Below are 19,899 nucleotides of genomic sequence, written 5' to 3'. Positions count from 1 at the left end.
ACTAAAACTTAAGGAGCCTCCTGTTCTACTGAAGTTTGAACTTGCTTGGAGTTGTTTTCTACTTTAACTCTACATACTGGTACAGTTGACACTGAGTGTTAGAATGTTGTTAGAGAGTTCTCTGAAAATAAGAAATATCAAACCCTGTTGTGAGCACTTATTCATTATTCATATATTTCATTATTCATAGATATTCATTAAGAAACGCTGGAATTACTTTTTGAGTTTTATGTTGAAGTCCAATGCTGATTTTGAAAAAATGCTTCATAGAGTTTGGTTTTATATAAGGAGGCTATAAAATCAATTGTCTGCTTTCTGTTTGTCAAAAGAAACCATTGCCTTTGTTTTTGTAAAGAGACAGATCCAAGGTGCCATCTATGATGCCACACTAAACTGAATGAACAACACTACATGTAGCTCTGAATAGTTATTTAGATTGACTCTATTATGAAACTGTACTAATGTGTTTTAGCTTAACACTGGGACTGTCTAAATCAAACCATTGTATGATGTGTCCTTTAGCAAATGGTTGTGTTTTCAAACCAGCCTCTTTTAGCTGTAGCTTTAGTATCAGAGATGGTTAGAGAAAAATAACTGTGTGTAAATTATGAAGATGTCATTTACAGATATTTTCGTAATGTGAAGGGCCCATTATACTATATGTTTAATGATACAGATGGTTTGTCAGTGCTATTTATTTATTTACGTATGTGCTCTGAAATGTGAGAATGATGCAGGAAATGTATGCAACAGTTTTCTATTTACAGCAGTGAGAGTTTTGTTCAAACTGTCGGATGTCTCCTCTGGACTACATATGGGTATTGTTGAATAAAGTTTTGTCAAGATTTTGTCAATCATCAATGTTCATTTTCACATTCACTGAAGGCACAGTATTGTGCAAAATAAACTTACCCTGCCTGTCAGTTTGTAGTGTAAGACATTATACAGAGAAAGTGTTGTCAATGGCAAATGTATCCATAGATTTGTCTTGTGTTCCTTTGCGAAGGAATGGATGGGGGAGAAAACATTGATATACAGTATGATCCAGAATTACAGTGAATAAACCACTTGGATGTTACAGCTTTTCAACATAGCACCTAGTATTTCTTGATATGTTATCCAAGGTTGTAGTCGGTGTTAAGCCCTGGTACCACTTTTAATTGGTTTTCCAGAAAGCCTATTAAATCATGTTGCCAGGGTTGTAAAAGCATTTGTGTACAGGAAGACACGAGTGGAAAATTAAGATCCATGCTCTTTTTACTACACACACTGTCACTATCCATATATTATACTACTATACCCTGCACATAATCCTTATATTGTAGATAAACTGAATACATAGCCTATCATTGATCATGTGAGGAACACACTAAGGAGAGTGTGGAGAAACCAAAACCCTATTTGAAGAAATTGGTGGAAATAGATGTTGATGACTTTGATGGATTGCCTGCACATAAACAACTACATCAACCTGAAAGCATGTCAATACTTTCTTAGGACCCAATGATGACGCTTGTCTGACCTTCATTAAAAAGCTGTGTTTGGAGCATCACATCGTACGTTGGTAGACATCGCTGAGTTCAGGCGTGGCTATTCTCTGTACTTTCTTTTTTTTCGTAACTTGAAGGGGTAAGCAACTCAAATGTATCATAGTAGCCTACTTATTTACAGATAGCAATTCCCATGTTTTGAATTTATATGATAACATGTAGGAAAGTAACAGCTGGTTTGGTTAATGACATAGATATAGTTTATTTATAAGTAGGATATCTCTGTTTATGAACTCCAAGGAATTTTACTGCAATCTTTTTGTTTCTGGAAAAAAAACATATATATTTTTTTCTTTTCACAGATGGCTGTTTTCGCAAATCACACATTGGGAATATTCTTGGATTATTGCAAACACACTTTATTACGCTTTTGGACCCACTAGAACAGTGTCCCTCATGACACTTTTATTTCCGACGACCGACGTAATCGTGTGACATTTTTGCTGAGATGTATATGTTCTATATAGTAATTGAATTGATAATTGCTGTTTTGTCTATATCCGGCAATGTATTGGTTTGCTGGGCTGTCGCGATCAACACCACTCTGAAAAACGCTACGAACTACTTTTTGGTGTCTTTGGCTGTGGCAGATATTTTGGTTGGTTGCCTTGGCATCCCCTTTGCCATAACCATAAGTATTGGTATCCCTTTGGAATTCTATGGATGTCTTTTTCTTGCTTGTTTTGTTTTGATACTGACTCAAAGCTCAATTTTTAGCCTTCTAGCCGTTGCAATTGATCGATATTTGGCTGTCAAAATCCCACTTAGGTGAGTACTTTGTATTTTGTCTTAATTTTACAGTATTTGTGACAGTGACTCTCATCAGCAAGTATTTGGACAATCTCCGACATCTAGATATTTGTCTAAAGAATGTTTTTCCAGAATGTGCTTCTCAAAGATGCTCTTTTCATCTGCCCTTGTCCTCAGAGGAGTCACTGTCTGCAGCGGAATTAGTGTAAATGTGATGTGGACCAGTGTGAGAGGCAAAATATGATTGATCAGCCTATGGGTAATTAGGCTATGAGCTTATTTTCTACGATTTAATGTTCTATCTTTAGAGAAACAATAGACAACAGGTGATATTATGGATAAATGCCTTGTTCGTTTGCATGGGTAGTTGATTAAACGTGTGTTAAGCCGATGACCGTGGTTCATCGAAGAGGAATGGTGCGTTTGGCAGCTGTGGGAAACTCGGAGGTCCGAGTTACAGAGTGGGAAATAACCACTAGAACGACCCTCCAAGTCAGAGTTCCAAGTGGGAAACTCGGAATAGTATGATGATACCCGAGTTTACCAGTTGTGACGTGTTCACTGTAACCTTTCACCTTCTTGGCAGAAAACAGACTCAGGTTTTGACAGTAAATGCTAAAAATGTCAACAGTAGCCCATTCATCTCTCTGTACAATTTTAACATATTTAATTTATTACAATCACAGGTGTATGTATACTGTATGTTTGTAGTTTGTTAATGTTCATTATGGATTGCAAACAAAATCTCATTGGTTAAAGAGTTGTTCCCACTTCAAATACACTTCATAGCATTCATGTCGGAGTTGAGTTCACCAACTGGGAGCTACAAGTTCCCGAGTACCAAACGATACCAAAAGCCTATAAATAACAGGCCTATGTCTCCCTGCACTGTGCTGAAACTGATCCAGGACAAGCCATCAAAACTTCTGAATCTGCAGTTAGTCTCATGCAGGTATGGCCTTAAAGCCTACTCTACTGAGGTGTAGGATAGATAGGCCTACACTTGATGTGTTCTATTTACAACTTTTTTTGCATATCCAAATTCACGCTCATATTTGGTTGATCTTTCATTATACTGTAAACTCCCCCTACTCATCTTCATGTTAAGTAGTCCTACTGGTGTTTTGTCCATATTACATTTCAAATATATGCAATTTAAGGATACATTATCACACCTCAGACAATGGAACGACCACTGGATCAATACCGGGCCACAGTGTGTCATTTACCTTAACTGATATAGTGGGTGGCAGCAGAGTGGCGCTGAGTCTGCCAGCTGCCTCACTACAGCAGTCTATCTAATGACAGAGGAGAGAAGACAGCCAGAGGAGAAAGGACACTGCTTTGAACCCCAACAACAGAACCAGCTGGGTATTGTTGTATGACAGAATTGGCTTGTAAATGACAGTGGATACAGTGAGAAGGAGAAGGAGGAGCAGGCAGCATTCTTTACTATTACCAGTAAGCTTATGGTTCCCACTAGAGTCAGATGGATTCTAGTCTCACTTGCCAAGACTCTACAGATAGACTTAAACCCTCTAGAGAGTGTGAATAAGATGACATCTCTTCATTAGTCTCACTGTAATCTAAAATGTTGCTTCTCGATGCCAGCACTTGCATTACATTCTCACAAGAACATTCTTTGTAGTAACCAAACAGTATTGAAACATGATTTTTTTTGTATGACTTGCTCCTTATCCCAGCCTCTGCCTCACATCACACGTGTAGTAATGAGAACAGTGTGTGTTCAGCTCATATTACTCCTATAGCCATTTCTTGAGAGAGAGACACACAGAGCGAGAGAGAGAGAGTGTGTGTGTGTGTGTGTATGTGTGTGTGTGTGTGTGTGTGTGTGTGTGTGTGTGTGTGTGTGTGTGTGTGTGTGTGTGTGTGTGTGTGTGTGTGTGTGTGTGTGTGTGTGTGTGTGTGTGTGTGTGAGAATGTGTGTGTCTGTATTCACTTGGTCCTTATACTTTGGGGACTGTGGTTCTCTCTCAGATCAGAGTGTTTTCACAGCTGGATTTGGTGAGAGTGAAAGGGCAGACACAGATGCTTCAAACCCTGTGAGACTCCATACTCTCCTGTCAGGGCCTTTGTTTCCCAGAAAAGGCCTTGAAGCTTTTTCTGTTCTTCACACTTGAGTCTAATCTGAAGGGAAGATCCAATAACATCTGTTTTTACATGTTCCAAGAATTAACAAACCTTCCAGGGCTTTCCTCTCCTTCCAAAAGTCCCTTTATTTTCTCAGGCCCCAGGTCTTTTTCCATGGCCAAAAAGAGCTGGCTGCTGTGACTAAAGAGTATTTCTGGCATTGTTTCAGAAGGATGGCATTGCCAATTTAAGTGTGTGGACTAACATCGTAATATCCTACCACTATTGAACCTAAAAAACACTGGGTGGCTATCTCAATGAAGTTCCTTATTTTGGCTTTTGTGTCTGTTTCCGAGCACAAAAAGAAATGGTCAATGTGGTAACAGGATTTCCATCTCTTGAGCAGATATTTGAAGAACCGCTAGTGCAGGATATTTTCATACTTGCCTGAAATTCATAGTATAAATCACATGGGGTGACCAGTTGGACTAAAAATCACCTGCTCCCCTGTGTGTGGCGCTAATCTGTGGACATATCTGTGCATTAAAGAGGATATGGCAATTATTTACACTGGGCTGCCTGGCAGAGACCTGTGGCCCCCAGGCGGAAGCACAGGAACAGTGGGGTTAGAGAAGGGATGTGTGGGGAGTGAAACAGAAGAAGAGAGAGAGAGAGAGAGATGCCAGCGTGCTGTCGTCATGCCAGAACTAATCCACTCAGCCGCCCATTCACTGGTCCTGGAGAGAGGAATTCCACCAGCTCCATCAGAGAGAGAGAGAGAGAGAGAGAGAGAGGGAGAGAGAGAGAGAGAGAGAGGGAGCTATCCACCCCAGATACTAGTCTGCTGGAAAGCAAGCATCCCTGGGCTTGACTGACAGGTTAGAGGATGAAGAGTACAGAGAAACAGAGAGATGGAGACAAAATGGGTAGGAGAGATGCATGAGCCCACCCTAGCCTTGGGGCCCATCCCCTCTGGTCCCTCAGTATGGCTGTGTATAATTGATTCCGCTGTGGGTCACAGCATCCTTCACTCCAGGGGGTGAGAGTCAAAGTGGCAAGACTCAGGGACCAGTGATGAATAATTAACTGCTGTATCATAAAAGTCCCAGACTACATGTTAGGGACTGGCATCTGAGGGGCCTTATTAGTCAAATAATCTACTGCTCAGACCTCAGTAATTTTACTGGCAAATCGACCATATGAAAAAGTGACTGTTGTGTGACTTTGAGTAGGGGAAATACCATTGCCCCTTCCTCTTTGTAGTTTTTTTCCAAATGCAAACAAATACAGTACCAGTCAATGTCATGGCTGCTAGTCATCTATAGTTCTATGTCAAATATTATTAGACAGTGAAATGACGTGTTCATGATTTAGCCACTATAATCTTATGTTGTTTCGGCCTGAGATGTCAAAGTGTGTTTGTGTCCATTTGCATCAACAGTGGCATCTATGACTCATCACCACACAGCTCAAAATATACAGAGGCAGCAGCTAAAAAAACGCCTTGAGGCAGCACCACAGTCATAAGGCAACCACAAATACTGCTAATGTGATGTGGACCGTCAGAGTCAATAGGAACCTATCAACAGAACAGATACCACACAACTCACACTTTGAGTTTGAAATTCTGAATAAACTTCTGTGTTCATTGGTCAATCTCCAGAAGTGACTAGTGGAATGCACTGAAACAGTCCGAATTTATGTAACATATATTTCAAACTTGCTCAATTTATATTAAGTCACAATGGTAGTCCTTTGTGCAATATCAGAGTCATCTGGTTTCCTCTAGCTGTCACAAACAGTGGAAGGGAAACCAAGACTATTTAAAACATTTTTGCCATGCACTTGAGGTAGCCAAAGCGGGCTTTGCCCTTGTCAGTTGCACACCCAAGCCATCCCACCTAGAGTCCTGACATGTGAAGTGTGCCTGAATCTCATTTTAATACCCTTCATATTGGTAGGAAAGGTGGCTGGTAAAGGCCAAGTGCTGGTAAAATGTTTGTGACCAGCTGGGCACCGCATATCACATTTTTCAAATGTAACTACACAGTGAGTGGTTTTAAATCATGTTTCATTTATAAAATGATAGGCAAACAGATAGTAGGTACAGATACCTGGTGTCTGCGTCGGTGTCTGCGCAGGTGTTTCCTGTAACAGGATGTTGACATACTGTGTACTGCATACGGAGCGTGCTGATTGCATTATGCTTTCCTTTTTCAACACTAGAGACCAAGATGAGTCTGTTGACCTGACCTTTCCCTCTTTATCTGTTGTAATTGTGCTTATGCAATATAATGTAAATGTGACATTATGCGTTCCTCAGTTGCCCCAATAGAATTTTCAGTTGGAAAAACTCAATTTAGGGACAGCATGTCATGCCACCTCTCTTTCAGTTGTTTTGCCTTTCTATTATGGGTATTTAAATGCTGTTATTTTATTTTTTAATGGATGTATAGAATGTTATAGTTGTCCTTATATCTGACTGAGGGCCACAACAAGTCATTTACTCATGTAACACTGTTGATCTAAGTAACCAATCTCCCTTCTCCCCCTCATGTCGTCCTGTCTAGGTACAAAGAGCTGGTGACGGGTAAGAGGGCCAGAGAGATTATCTCCATCTTATGGATCCTGTCCTTTGTCATCGGGCTCATCCCATTCCTGGGATGGAACTTGAAGAATGTCTCATGCCGCCCAGAGAACAGCAGCTCTATACCAGAAAACGCCACTGGCCATGCCCCTGTTGATTGGCTGGACAGTGGAGGAGACGTCCTAAGGAGCTGTGAATTATTCTGCCAGTTTGAGAGTGTGGTAGACATGCACTACATGGTCTACTTCAACTTCTTTGGCTGCGTTCTTCCCCCGCTGCTCATCATGCTGGGCATCTATGTCAAGATCTTCACTGTGGCCCGCAAGCAGCTCAGGCAGATTGAGCTGAAGTGTGTGGGCAACGGGGAGAGCCACCACCACAGCCTGCTGCAGCGCGAGATCCGCGCCGCCAAGTCTCTCTCCATCATCGTGGGCCTGTTCGCCCTGTGCTGGCTGCCCGTGCACATCCTCAACTGCCTGACACTGTTCTACCAGGTGCACAAGCCACCCTTCGTCATGTACGTGGCCATCATGCTGTCCCATGCCAACTCAGCCGTCAACCCGATCATATACGCATACCGCATCCAGGACTTCAGGAACACCTTCCGAAAGATCCTGTCCCGACACTTCCTGTGTCGCAGGGAGGAGCTGTACCTCAGCTCCAATGGCAGCAGGCGAAACAGAGACCAGATCCACATGAACATAGACCCTTTACTCTAGGTGGCGCGACAAGGGGCGCACCTCCCACCCCTAACACTTCCTGTGTTGATTTCATTGTATTTTATTCTTAAATGTCATTTAAAGTGAGGTTAGAAATGTTTACAAAACAAAGAGGGGATATGTGAAGTTCAATTAATGAATTTAAAATATGCCTTGAATGTGGAGCATTATTTATGAATCAAGCAGAGTATCAGGGGCCAGGTGGTGAAATGCAGGCAAGAGTCTTATTTACTTTAACTGTTGTGAAGGAATTTTTTTGTTGTTGTTGAAGCTAACTGGATTTACAGGACTGTGAAATTAATCCACTGATGAATCCATCGCTACTAGATTTCCTTAGATCACATTCTATATTATAACTCAAACACTCCTTTTTCTAAGAAATAATATGCATCAAAGTCTCAGTGTTTGGTATGTTATTTATTTCAGTGAAATTCAAAAAAGAAAGAACAACCTTTAGGAAATCTTGTTGAGATGTGTACAGTATTTGGTCAGTGCCTAAAACGGACTAGGGTTTCTATTTTCAGCCAGGACAAAAAGGACGCGAGTCCAAACGCAGGCATATTGGCAATTTGTGTCGGCGGTAACTTTGATGAAATTATCGCTGTATAGCCTGCGCTCAGGTGGGGGGAGTAGCGCTAATATACAGTAGGTGTGTTCATGATAATGAGCCGGTCAAATGGCATCAGGTGTACTGAGAAATTCTGGCATTGAAAATATCACTAATATTTCAGACACACACCTAGCGCCACCACCAGTGCCTAAGACTGTTTTTTACGCCGTTAAAATATAGCCCTAAGGCAGTACTGTTGTTATGTAAGAAACATACATAGGAAACTGCCCATGGAACCCTGTAAGCAGGTTCTGCAACATCAGCAAAATCTCCAGTGAAGAGGGCAGAACACACACTTAACAACATATTACAACACACAAAAGTGCTTGAATGAAGTAGTCATGGTTTATTTAGTGGAATGGAGGAAGCTCAGGAACATATTCAGTGGGAAGACATGATTGTGTCACGAGGAAAAGACATTTTGAGGTTTAGACCTGTGGCAAGATAATTATGTCAATAATTAGTCATAAAAACATGAAATGCCTCATTATTTAAATCCTTTATTGATATGAAGTCAGTCACAGCGCTCTAAACAAGAATACATGATTCCTGACATAACAATAATACATAAGTCATACAAATCCATTCCGTTCATTAGTAGGGCTTAGTAAGAAAAACTTCCAAAAGGACTAATTCAAAGGTGGATGAAGTTGGAGCACTCAACAAAAAACATTAATTTATTATAGTTCACTTTCAACATCAAGCTGACGTCTTCCTCGCCACTCTGAAGAAGACGTCAGCTTGACGTTGAAACGTCAGTCACCTGTACCCATCCTGAACATGGATTAAAGTGAGCTATAATAAATCTCTGCTTTTTTGTTTAATGCTCCAACTCCATCAAGTCGTGAATTAGCCCATTTGGAATTGTTTCTTGGTAAGCCCTACTCATGATTTTTGTCATAGTTGTTGAGCATCCCTCCTTTCCTTTGTTTGCTGAAGCACGAAGGCCCACCTAAACTCCATTCCATTCAGTTAGATGCTGCATATCTAAAAGTCACACTCCCTGACAACTCTGGATGACTCATCACTCAGCCCCCACAACCTCATACACATAAAGCTGTAATCCCAGGGCTTTAGTCTGCCCAACTGTCCCACCACAGGCAGCCATCGTCATTGAGTGTCAACTGTGACAGTCTCCACAAAACAGACAGAGGAGGCTGGCGTCTACACAGGATTTTAGTGTCACCACTGAAACATGCCAGACTGCTTTTACTGTAGCACTCAATACTGTCAGACTGTAAGGCCGACCAACGCTACTTTATACTGTCCTGCTCTGCGGCTCCTGACTAACCACTCTGCTACACAAACAAGCCAAATCAGGTTAGGTTTTTTCGTTGAATTAAATGAGGAACACTACTTGGATAGGGATGACAGGTTTCTATTCTGTGAAAAGCAAAAATATGCTTAATTTGTGTACGTGTGTGACTGTGTTTGTATTTGTGAGTGTATGACAGGTATATATTTAGATGGTACATCCCCTATCATCATTTCAGAATAAGGACACTTTCCCTTCAGTGTCTGCTTGAGCAACTGATGCTCATGCACTTGTTTCCTGAATGTGGTGCGTCACTGTCGGCGTTGTTATGTCCTCTTTCCACAAAAGCAGTGACTATTAGCCTTTGGAGTGGCTGAATATTTATTTTCCTTTAAAACAGGAAACAAGCTCTACAAAATAAAGAGAACCATGATTTACATCATGGAACCCAACCTTGCACAGTCAAATGAGGATAAAGTTTCAAAGTGATGTTTTGGTTCTATCTTTTCTTCCAAATCTAAAGATGTTTGGTGTGTTTGAATATTTTGTTGCTTTCAAACTGTCATGCAGTGTTTTTCCAGTGTTCATAGTGTTAACTTTCATAAGGAATATACGACAAACATCTAGCACTGGGGTCCAACAAATAGAGGATTTCCTTCTTCACCATACACCACTTCTCTACTGGGCTAAAATATAGGTGTCAAGTACATTCCAATGGAGACATCTATACTGCACTGTACAGGTATTACTGTCATTCATTTGTTCATTGAAGTGTGACATAAGCGTCACAATACTGTAGATGTTGAGCCTTCTACAAGCTAGTAGAAGTACAGTGATTGATGTCAGACAATTGCCTTCCAATGGTTTAGAGGAAACTAAACAAGAACAAGCTGATCTAGTTTAACAATCCTGCCTTTCATTCCTAAATGTGTATTTGTATGTTACAGTATTGCCACTAATCAGCAAACAGTCCACTATGGTTCAATATGATGTTAAATGTTTTCTCTTCTCAAAGAATATTCTTTCACTGAACTGACTCTACAACTCTAAGCCAATACTGCTATTTAAAATGAGAAAATCTGTATGGTGAAATATTTTGTTAATAAAAGCTATGTTTATAAAATGACATGTCTTTCATATTCTTAATTACATTGTAGCCAGTGCCACAACATTAGGCTACTCTCCTCATTTCACATGGGAATATTGGGTTCAGATACAGTATTTCAGATGAGTTTAGAATGGAAGATGAAGATGACTTGTCAAACAGTGAGAGGGCAGCTCAGTGGTTGGTTATGATACAAAAGGTCTGGTCAGCCAATAGATCAAAAATAAATCCTGTCTCTTGCTAATAGTCTTCTTTCCCCAATTCAAATCCAGTTCAGAAAACATGTAAACAATACTGTATACAACAACCAGAAATAGCTGGAGTTCTGGAGTTTAGCATTGCCTTTTCCCACCGCCATTAGTGCAAACATGATTGTCAACCCCTGTGACCGGGTTTCTCTGTCTCGCCTTTTCTATCCTGTTACCCATCTCTGTCTGTCTCCCTCTACAATTCCTGCCATTAAAAAAAAAATTAATATATGTTTTTAGGGCATTTCTGCTTTATTGGGATAGAGACAGTAGAAATTGACATGAAGGATGGGAGAGGGAGGAGGGATGACATGCAAGACAGGTCGAGGGTCGGAATCGAACCAGGAACCTTGCGATTACGTGGTAAGCGCATTAGTGTGCTACACCACTAAGCGCCCCCAAAATCGGTATATTTCTGTCCATTTCTGTCCATTTTTTGTATATATAAAATAATTTGCAAGTTGTTTTTGTAAAATAAGCAACAACTCTGTCACAACTTTATTATTCCCTGTTGGCAGCAGCATTGAGTGAGTGACTTGTCTTCAGATAAAAGGAAACAAAAAAATAGGTCAGCACATGCTCAGTGAACAGATGCACATCTACTGGCAACAGATTAAAACAGCAACATCTGGTGACTTTGAAAGACACATTGAAGGGTGAAAAACCACAGCAGAGTTCCATGTCAGGCCATGCAGTAGACAGTGTTTTGCAGTCGTGGTCTGTAGGGGGTTGGGGCTGGGGCAGTGAGTTGTAGTCATGTGGTCTGGGTCTACATATCTGTGTCTGCTGTCCCAGAGAGGATGTTGGACATCTGCTGGTCAGACACGGTCTCCTGCTGGGACAGACCCATGGCCTGACTGAGGTAAGCTGCCAGGATGTGCTTACACTGAAAGAGGAGGGCACTGTTAGGGAAGTCAATACAACACAATGGGGTGTGTGTGTGTGTGTGTGTGTGTGTGTGTGTGTGTGTGTGTGTGTGTGTGTGTGTGTGTGTGTGTGTGTGTGTTTCTCTGTGTGCAGATGGTTCTACTTCTGTGAGAGAGAGGGAGAGTACTGTGGTCAAGCTTATTGTGTGGCATTGGCACACATACAATACAGTGAGATACTCATATGGGTTTAAAAATGATTTAAGTTAACTTCTGTTCTGACACACCTCTAATACTTTACTCTCCCCATTGTGAGTAAAGTATTGGCAGATACAAAAAATAAATGGGGAACTGGAAAGGACAGTAACTTCTCTGTTCCTCTCTCTGAGCCACTGTACATTTAATGGGTATTAGATCAATGTGTTACTGAGGAGCTATCCTCCGGGTCTGCTGCTGCTCTTGGTTTCTCAGGCTGATTTTAGCATCGTCCTCAGGGGATGCAAGTCATCCTGAAACAAGAGCTAGGAGACAAGGTCGTTTTGGAGCAAAATATATTTAGAGTTACAGTTCCAATAGAAGCAGTGAATCAAAGATGAGACGCTCCCAAAGACAGGACAAAAATATGCCCAGTCTGCTCAGTGTATCTGTTATTCAGATTAGAATGTGCGATGTTTCGAGGAAACAGAAGTTGATTGTTGCCTCTCAGCTTTCTCTGAGGGTCTCAGGACCTAAACAAGACCCCAGACAATGACTGTGACCTTACCCTAGCTGATGTACTGCATGTGTGTGCGTGAGTGCGTGCATGCATGTTTGGCGTGTGTGCTCACCAGCATGCTCTCGTTCCTCCTGAGCACCGTGTAGGCGAAGGCTGGGCAGGGGCAGTAGTGACAGGAGGTGAAACAGGTGTACAGATGTCCTGACCCTCCCATCACCTGGAACAAAACAAACCAAGTCAAAGTCACAGTCAAAGGCAGAGCCTGGCTAAACACACTGGAGCCTATACAAAACATTTAATAACACAGTCGACAAACATACAGTGTGATATGGGGAACCAATTTAGGTGGCTCCCAAGGGGCTATACTAGAGACCAACCATGCAAAGACTCACTAAAAGATGTCGCAGCAATATCACAGAATGATCAGAATGAATGATCAGTATGTACTGTGTGACAGACTTTAACTCCAGCCCTTTTGCACATGACGCATGAGGACATTAAGTCAAGTAAATTAGTCAGGGGATTAGTCAGACTCATCACCATAACTAATGCCTCCCAGGATGGCAGAACAGGCTCCATTATTCCCCAGTGGTGACAAATTCACAGCCGTGTAGTCACACTAAATTACTTTCCCTGTGACCTACAAAAATAAAACACCTAATTTGTAAAAAGTGACAGTTTGTAATGGTCAATAATGAATATCATCAAGATTGTGTCACACAGAATCAGGATCTACTGTTATTACCTTGTTCCTTGTATAGCATTCACATTATATATCAGCAATAGAATGGTGATCAAGAGAAAACTAATAGACAGAGAAGTGCAGTAAATAATATATGTATTTCAGCAATCAAGTAAATATATATGTAATTCAGCAAACAAACACAAGTCCATATACAATCACAAAGCCCTACCCTAAACGTCCAAGCATTCACTGGCTTTTTCCCTACTCAAGTCCAAATCCGCCCTAATCAACTCAGTCCCAATAGAAAACGGATCCGTCCGTGACGCAAACAAAAAGGAACCTTCACCAGCCTTCACCAACAAATAGCGGCTTGGCAAAAACCCACTGGCAGTGGAAAAGAAAATACAAAAAACTGAAGGGATCTCTGCCGTCGTAACTCCAATATCTCCGCTCCTATATTCCTAGCCAATATTCGTATATACAAGGCCAACGTTTCACCGCGGAGCTCTATCCACCGGTTCTCCGCAACACGTTACATTTGATTTGATCGGCTTTTAGATTAAATCGTCCTCGCAGACGCAGGTCATTCAAACCTTTGACTCCCCAGGGGTGGAAATCCTATTGTCTCCCCTCCTCTAGGCAAACCCTCTTTTTATGACTTTCCGTTTACCCATCAGTCCGACATTTAAAGTCACATACAATTGATCACCATATCAAATACAAAAACATAAATGAAAACATCACACATACATACATACACAACAGACCAAACCTACCCTTCATGTTAATTGGGAAACTTACTTGCCTGGTTAGGCCTTCTCTGAAGGGACTCCTTTTCCCCCATAATAATAATGTGTGACCTGTACAGGCTATATATATGCCATTTAGCTGACGCTTTTATCCAAAGCGACTTACATTGCAGTGAGTGCATACATTTTTCAGTATATATGGTGCCAGAGGGAATCAAACCCACAACCTTAGCATTGTTAACACCATGCTCTACCAACTGAGCCACAGAGGACTGGCTACCTTTACTTGATACATGTCACAAGTTCATTATAAATGAGTCACTGCAGGGACAATTACATGGAGTGGAGTTGGTGAGGCACCAGACAGAGAGTGACTGGGGGACATGTGGCTGTGGGAGAGACCCAGCACAGAGGCCTGGCCAAGCAGTGATGCTGCAGCCTATAAATCATCAGTCATTGAAAACCAGGTCACATTTGGGGCTTTTTTGTCCTTTGCTGCTGGCATTTCAGAATATGTACCACTGCTGTAGCTCTGACCACAAAGCAATGTTTAGGCCTACACAAAACCACTGGTATTCTCCTTCCTCCTTTGCTTGGCAGGTGTCCAAGAACTAGGAGGGGATTCCACAGTCTGACTGTAAATCAAGCGCTACACTTCTGTCTCTGCAAATGAAATAAACATGAGTGACGGCTGCAGCATAGAGTTGGCCTACTGTTCTAATGGTAGGAATGCTGGCTCTCGCGGGACTACTTTGAGAGAAGCCATCATGTGCCAGAGGGCTAGGGGTTTGGAGGACCTTGCCTTCCCTCCGTCAGCTCCAGAGCTGTAATATCTTTGGGCTGAATTATAACTCGCCGCTGTTTGGCGAGATTTGTCATAAAAAAGGTGAAATGTTGCCTTTCAGAGTTGTGTCAATATTAGAAGCTCAAATGATTTATGCATCAAACGTATAACAACCACTTTATTGCAGGAAGTAAGGCAGACATGAGTGAGCAGATTAGGCCCACTTGTTTAGTGTGCAAATACCGCTTGTATACATTGGCCAACTGATATATAGTGATAAAAAGCCTTTTTGTAATGTCACTGAGGGCGACGTTGCTTACATTCCAGCGGGAAGGATGGGTTTGGAGAGAAGCTGGAGGTGAAATGATAACACAGATCTAAGAGCTGCTGCTCCAGCTGTCTCTACAAGAAGCCAACAATCCAACATTTGGATTGCAACAACATCCCACTTACATGTGTCCCAGAGAGCAACAGAGAGATACAGAAACAGTGACACAAACACACACACAAATTGTGACAAATTCACTACTACCCTTGGACATGGGACATGCCAGAAATATATTTCTGCCCTAAGATTGCATATACCTGCAACACATACTTGAACATACTCCCAAACATGGTATTCAAGATTACAAAGAAGGACAGTGGATAGAGACACGCCATTAGACTCATCCATAAGTGGATAGAGAAACGCCATTAGACTCATCCATAAGTGGATAGAGAAACGCCATTAGACTCATCCATAAGTGGATAGAGAAACGCCATTAGACTCATCCATAAGAGTGATTTGCTTTAACTGCCCTGTGACAACTGTCAACAAAAGGGGAAATCCTATACTCACACTGAAAAGGTCACCTCAAGTTATGGATGACCCAATGTGCTAAACAGCCAGTATCAAGCTATTGTCAGGAAAAAGGCATCTTATTCATTAGTTTCAGAGGATAAGATGCACAATAATAAAGACAAGAGCAACAAGTCCCAGAGTAAAGTATTTTAAGCTCAGACCTAGTTAATTTATCTACGTGTTATTTCAACCTCCCTCTGAAATTGCATCCAACTGGCCTTGCCATGGTTCCAGTAAACCTTCCACTTGAAGTTGGACAGAGATGCAGTGAGAAGCAAAGCGCTGGACAGAGATGTGGGTTTGAGGGATTATTGTGCTGAGACTCCTACGTGAATTCCCCTAAATTATGATGGTGCTTTGCTAAAGATGGCTTCTGACCGACAGATTCTCTCACATGTCCCATGAATGACTTGAAGGTTCAAAGAGGTGAAAGAAGGTGAATGCCAGTTAAAACAATCCAGGCAATACCCTGAAGGTGATGCTCAATTAATCAACTGATTTACCCATCATGTGTCTCCATTGCTCTCCAAGAACTGAGTATTTGTCAAAGGAAGTATGGCCTTCATGATATAGAATGAAGAAGTTCCATCCTTGTTATCAGCATGGAATGCAGAGGGTAGGGTCTGTTAACATAGGTTTACAATAGAAGATAAATCTGCTACAGAATACCTTGGCATAAATAACTACCAACTGCGTGAGGGCTCTCATTTATCAACCTCTTGTTTCTGTCAAACTAACATGAGAGAGACCAGGCAAAATCGCTACTACAGTACCTATTGTTCAGTATCCTACACTCAGAAACTAGGGAACAGTGCTAACAGTGAAGACACAGGCCAGCACTGTTGTACACAAACATACTGGCTACAACATTTACAATATCATTACCATATCAATTTCAGTTTAGGAGAGAAAATTAAAAGGCATTTCTTAAGCAAAATTCATTATATGTACTTTCTATAGGCTTTGTTAATTCTAGAGTGAGTAACCTTAAGCCTTGGTTACATTTGGAGTAGGCATTATTCAATGCAGGTTTCAGTCCTGTGGACAGCATGACATTCAACATAGCTCAACTTCGACAGTTGCCCCCAGGGTGCATTGTTAATTCAATGGGAATTAAATAATAAAGGATACAGCTTTCACTTCACCCTGTGAACTCATGGTGAAGGGAAACAAAGGGCCTGATACCGGTGAATCAACGGAAACCCCGAAATATGGTCTACCCAGACCCACAAAACAGGCACCCTAACCTGGACTAAAAAAAATGAAGGTCAAAGATGGTTAAAGATCAGTGCTCAAAAACTAATGGAGAGAAGGAAAGAAAGTAATTTTCTATACAGAGGAATTAAAGATCACTAACATAAGTTACTACCAAAATATGGGAAGATAGCTCACTAATGACTTAAGCAGATGGCCACTAAATCTTGTGAAAACAAAACAATAAAAGTGGAGAGACAGACCCATGTGTAAGAGAGATATTTGTGACATGTATTGTATTGAATAGGGATGTAACTTTTCTAACTGTAACTCTTCAACCCTAACCCATTATTATTTTAATGTAAAGTTATGAATTAACACTGAGAACAATATACCAATTTCATACTTTATTCACCTAATAGCATGGACAGTGCCATCTAGTGGACAGTCTGGTACTGTCACACTGTATAATGGGACATTAGACACACAATTTCAATTACAAATATATTTGGACAGGGCAATCTCCAGATTACCAGATTAACCAGAAATACACTACATAGTACGAAGAAACAAAACTCCAAGCTGCAGCTTTATATTACTTGTCAGCCATAATGAACTGATATTCCATACTGGACGATAAAATCTTCTAAAGGAGGGGTTTGGAAGGTTCATGGGCGACCATTGTTTTGGATTCCTCATGTCTAAATCATTATCAGGTAGGACTTTGTTCCAAATTGAATTTGGGGTTTGAAATCTATTGAATATTATCTGAATCCCACAAAATGAAAATGGCCAATTTGGGTAGAATCTTATTTCTCAGGGATTAAACTATATTACAACAAAATAATGATGCAGGTATACTTATCTTATCTGTTTATAACTACAGAAAACATTTCAGAACAATCTGATGGTGGATGTCGATTTGACATATACACATACACCCACATACACCATGACAAAAAATGTAGAATTTCAAAAGCACAAAACGGAACATATAAACCAATGAGCATCATATTATATACATTTTCAATGAGTGCTTTTTGACCACAGAAGTCACAAAACGAAAGGAAGGAAAAGGAATAAAACAATTAGGGTAATTATAATTGAATTTCATCCAAAAGCAGAAACCACTGTCTGCATTTTGTGTCACTGTTTTTCTGCTGCTTTTATAGGACTATTTTCAAAGAAAGCCTTGTGGAGGCGTTTACAGGAAACTTGGGTCATATTGACCACAAGCTTTCAGGGGCTAGTGGCCCTTTTCCAATCAGTGCTGTTCTGTATTTTGACAGAATTGTTATGTTTTAATATGTGAATTATGGTAGATTTATCAATTAATGTTTCACTGGGTGGTTTATCTTATCTATTAATGTGAGAATTAGAAAGTGGGCATGGGGCAGAGGTTTACCTGGAATGCTCTTCGTCCGCTGGGAGATGAGACACAGGTGACAGAGCGCTGGTCCACCAGGTCCAGGGCCTGCAGCGCACAGGACCCAAACACGAACCTCAGCCTGGGACAGGGACAGGAAAAGCAACTCTGACTACAATAAACATAAGAACGTAGACGAGGACCATGCAGGTAGTTTAGAACAACTCAAGCTATTTTTTCCCAGCCACAGCACTCAGCCACCCACTACATCAGGAAATGCCTCACCAACAATAGGGCGTTGCTGTGTGACACCATCACCTCACTCTAGGAAACACAGCATGACCCTCCTTTTGGAAGGATCATTCCTTCAAACAACTATCCTCACCAGGACCATTTCAAATGCCATGCTAAATGTGACATGTGTCCAATTTGTTTATTTATTTTCAATCAATGGCATGGTTGCTAGATATGATAATGGCAAAGTGGGCAAAGTGGTTTTGTCTGTGAGGAGAGGCTGGCGAACCATCATGAGAGGTCAAAGAGAGTGCAGTACTCACGCAATAAGCAGGTCATCAGGAACTACAAGAAAGATCAGTTAGAAAAGCTAGTTAGAACAATTTCCTCATCTGGTCTTAAATACAAGCTCTGACTTTATTGCTAAATAATTCTTCAGAGATATAGAGTAATTAACAATTTCCTGTTGCATGAGGCATCTCTTTGGTAGGTAGTTTGTTGACTGGGCTTTAGGGGAAAGTATCCATTACATGGAATATAAACTGCTTCTCTACCTCAATCCTGAACTGCCTGTTACAGCCATGCCTCTGGGGTCAGAATACTGAGATTTAGAAAAGTGGTGTGTAAACCAGAAAGAACCCAAATTCTGAACTTTGATGATCATTTATGAGTGACTGCAGTAGCAGTGTGTCTCATTTTCCAACCAATAAATGCTCATACTAGTGTGAATGTTTTCACAGGTGTGAATATCATGGTCATAATGCTTGAATAGGACAAACAAAACATCCATGTTGCTTCAACCGATGTATGAAATCAATATCAAGGTATTTTAGAAGCCCATTTTACATGACACAATGATCAGGGTAACAGTGCCATTTGTTGGCTCAGTGAACACACTTGAAATCTGACAGAGATGTGCAGGAATGTGATTAAACCACAATTACAAGCTATGTTGCAAGCTATATATTTCCAACTCACTTTGAGAACTCTCCTGGTATGTCTCCTGTATGTCTTTGAGGAGTTGTTCGGCCACCGCAGGTAAACATGAGAACATCTTTTAGATCCTACAAAATTGCCATAAAGACCGCATAGGATATGATATTGATACGCATCATGAAAAGCGCGAGATATACAAATCATCCATTGTTTGTATCTCAGCAAAATGTGTACTGGATAAGTCAGACAAATGTATTAATTGTTTACATTGTAGTTTTTAGACTATACAAAACAAAGTCTCATAGAAACTCGACAACACACCAGCTTCCCTTCACCTAACTTCTTTTCTTGCCGTGAGTAGGGTAACTGGCTCATAGATGTTTTGCTGCCACCAACTGGTGGGGAGGGTCAACCGGGCCGCTAGGTGGCAGTGGCGTACCACAGTTGGGAGGAAACAGATTTCCATCTCTTGTCTCCCTGCATTGTAAAATTGTAATGAGTTCTATGAGCTGTATGCTCTGATGTTGTATTAATCTCGAGTTCTTCTGTCTGTTTTAGTGTCATGATCACAGCATATGCACCTGGCATGTACTAGTTTTCTAATAAATGTT

At 41.0% G+C, this 19,899-nt stretch overlaps 2 protein-coding genes across 4 annotated transcripts; one reads left to right on the top strand and one right to left on the bottom strand.

The window, feature by feature from the left end:
- Positions 1–1,998: 1,998 nt before the first annotated feature.
- On the top strand, positions 1,999–8,246 carry adora2b (adenosine A2b receptor; the record flags this gene model as incomplete). The annotated part of the gene is made up of 2 exons (XM_083664809.1): positions 1,999–2,318; positions 6,962–8,246. 2 exons carry the CDS (start codon positions 1,999–2,001, stop codon positions 7,695–7,697), a joined length of 1,056 nt encoding a protein of 351 aa, XP_083520935.1. The 3' UTR covers positions 7,698–8,246.
- A 10-nt stretch (positions 8,247–8,256) lies between these two features.
- On the bottom strand, positions 8,257–19,632 carry zswim7 (zinc finger, SWIM-type containing 7). 3 transcript variants are annotated; one of them, XM_083664811.1, is made up of 6 exons: positions 19,610–19,632; positions 19,331–19,416; positions 18,676–18,697; positions 18,158–18,260; positions 12,609–12,713; positions 8,257–11,801 (listed from the first exon to the last, which is right to left on the bottom strand). In XM_083664811.1, the coding sequence occupies exons 2-6, from the start codon at positions 19,404–19,406 to the stop codon at positions 11,685–11,687; spliced, it is 423 nt and encodes a 140-aa protein (XP_083520937.1). In that variant the 5' UTR covers positions 19,407–19,416; positions 19,610–19,632; the 3' UTR covers positions 8,257–11,684. The 3 variants fall into 3 exon arrangements, with proteins under 3 accessions (XP_083520937.1, XP_083520936.1, XP_083520938.1); XM_083664810.1 differs by having other exon boundaries at positions 19,331–19,614; XM_083664812.1 differs by lacking the exon at positions 18,676–18,697 and having other exon boundaries at positions 19,331–19,614.
- Between the last annotated feature and the right edge of the window lie 267 nt (positions 19,633–19,899).

The sequence above is a fragment of the Argentina silus genome, assembly GCF_951799395.1.
Source record: "Argentina silus genome assembly, chromosome: 2".
Taxonomy (NCBI): domain Eukaryota; kingdom Metazoa; phylum Chordata; class Actinopteri; order Argentiniformes; family Argentinidae; genus Argentina; species Argentina silus.
Note: the sequence above shows the minus strand (reverse complement) of the source record. Positions and strands in the feature narration are given on the sequence as shown.

What these genes read in the sequence shown, in the direction of transcription:
- zswim7 (XM_083664811.1), bottom strand. Translation starts at nt 19,406, where the DNA reads ATGTTCTCATGTTTACCTGCGGTGGCCGAACAACTCCTCAAAGACATA. An exon ending in ATACCAGGAGAGTTCTCAAA is followed by an intron (nt 18,698 to 19,330) that starts GTGAGTTGGAAA and finishes TCTTTCTTGTAG; the next exon opens with TTCCTGATGACCTGCTTATT. An exon ending in CCTGATGACCTGCTTATTGC is followed by an intron (nt 18,261 to 18,675) that starts GTGAGTACTGCA and finishes TCCCTGTCCCAG; the next exon opens with GCTGAGGTTCGTGTTTGGGT.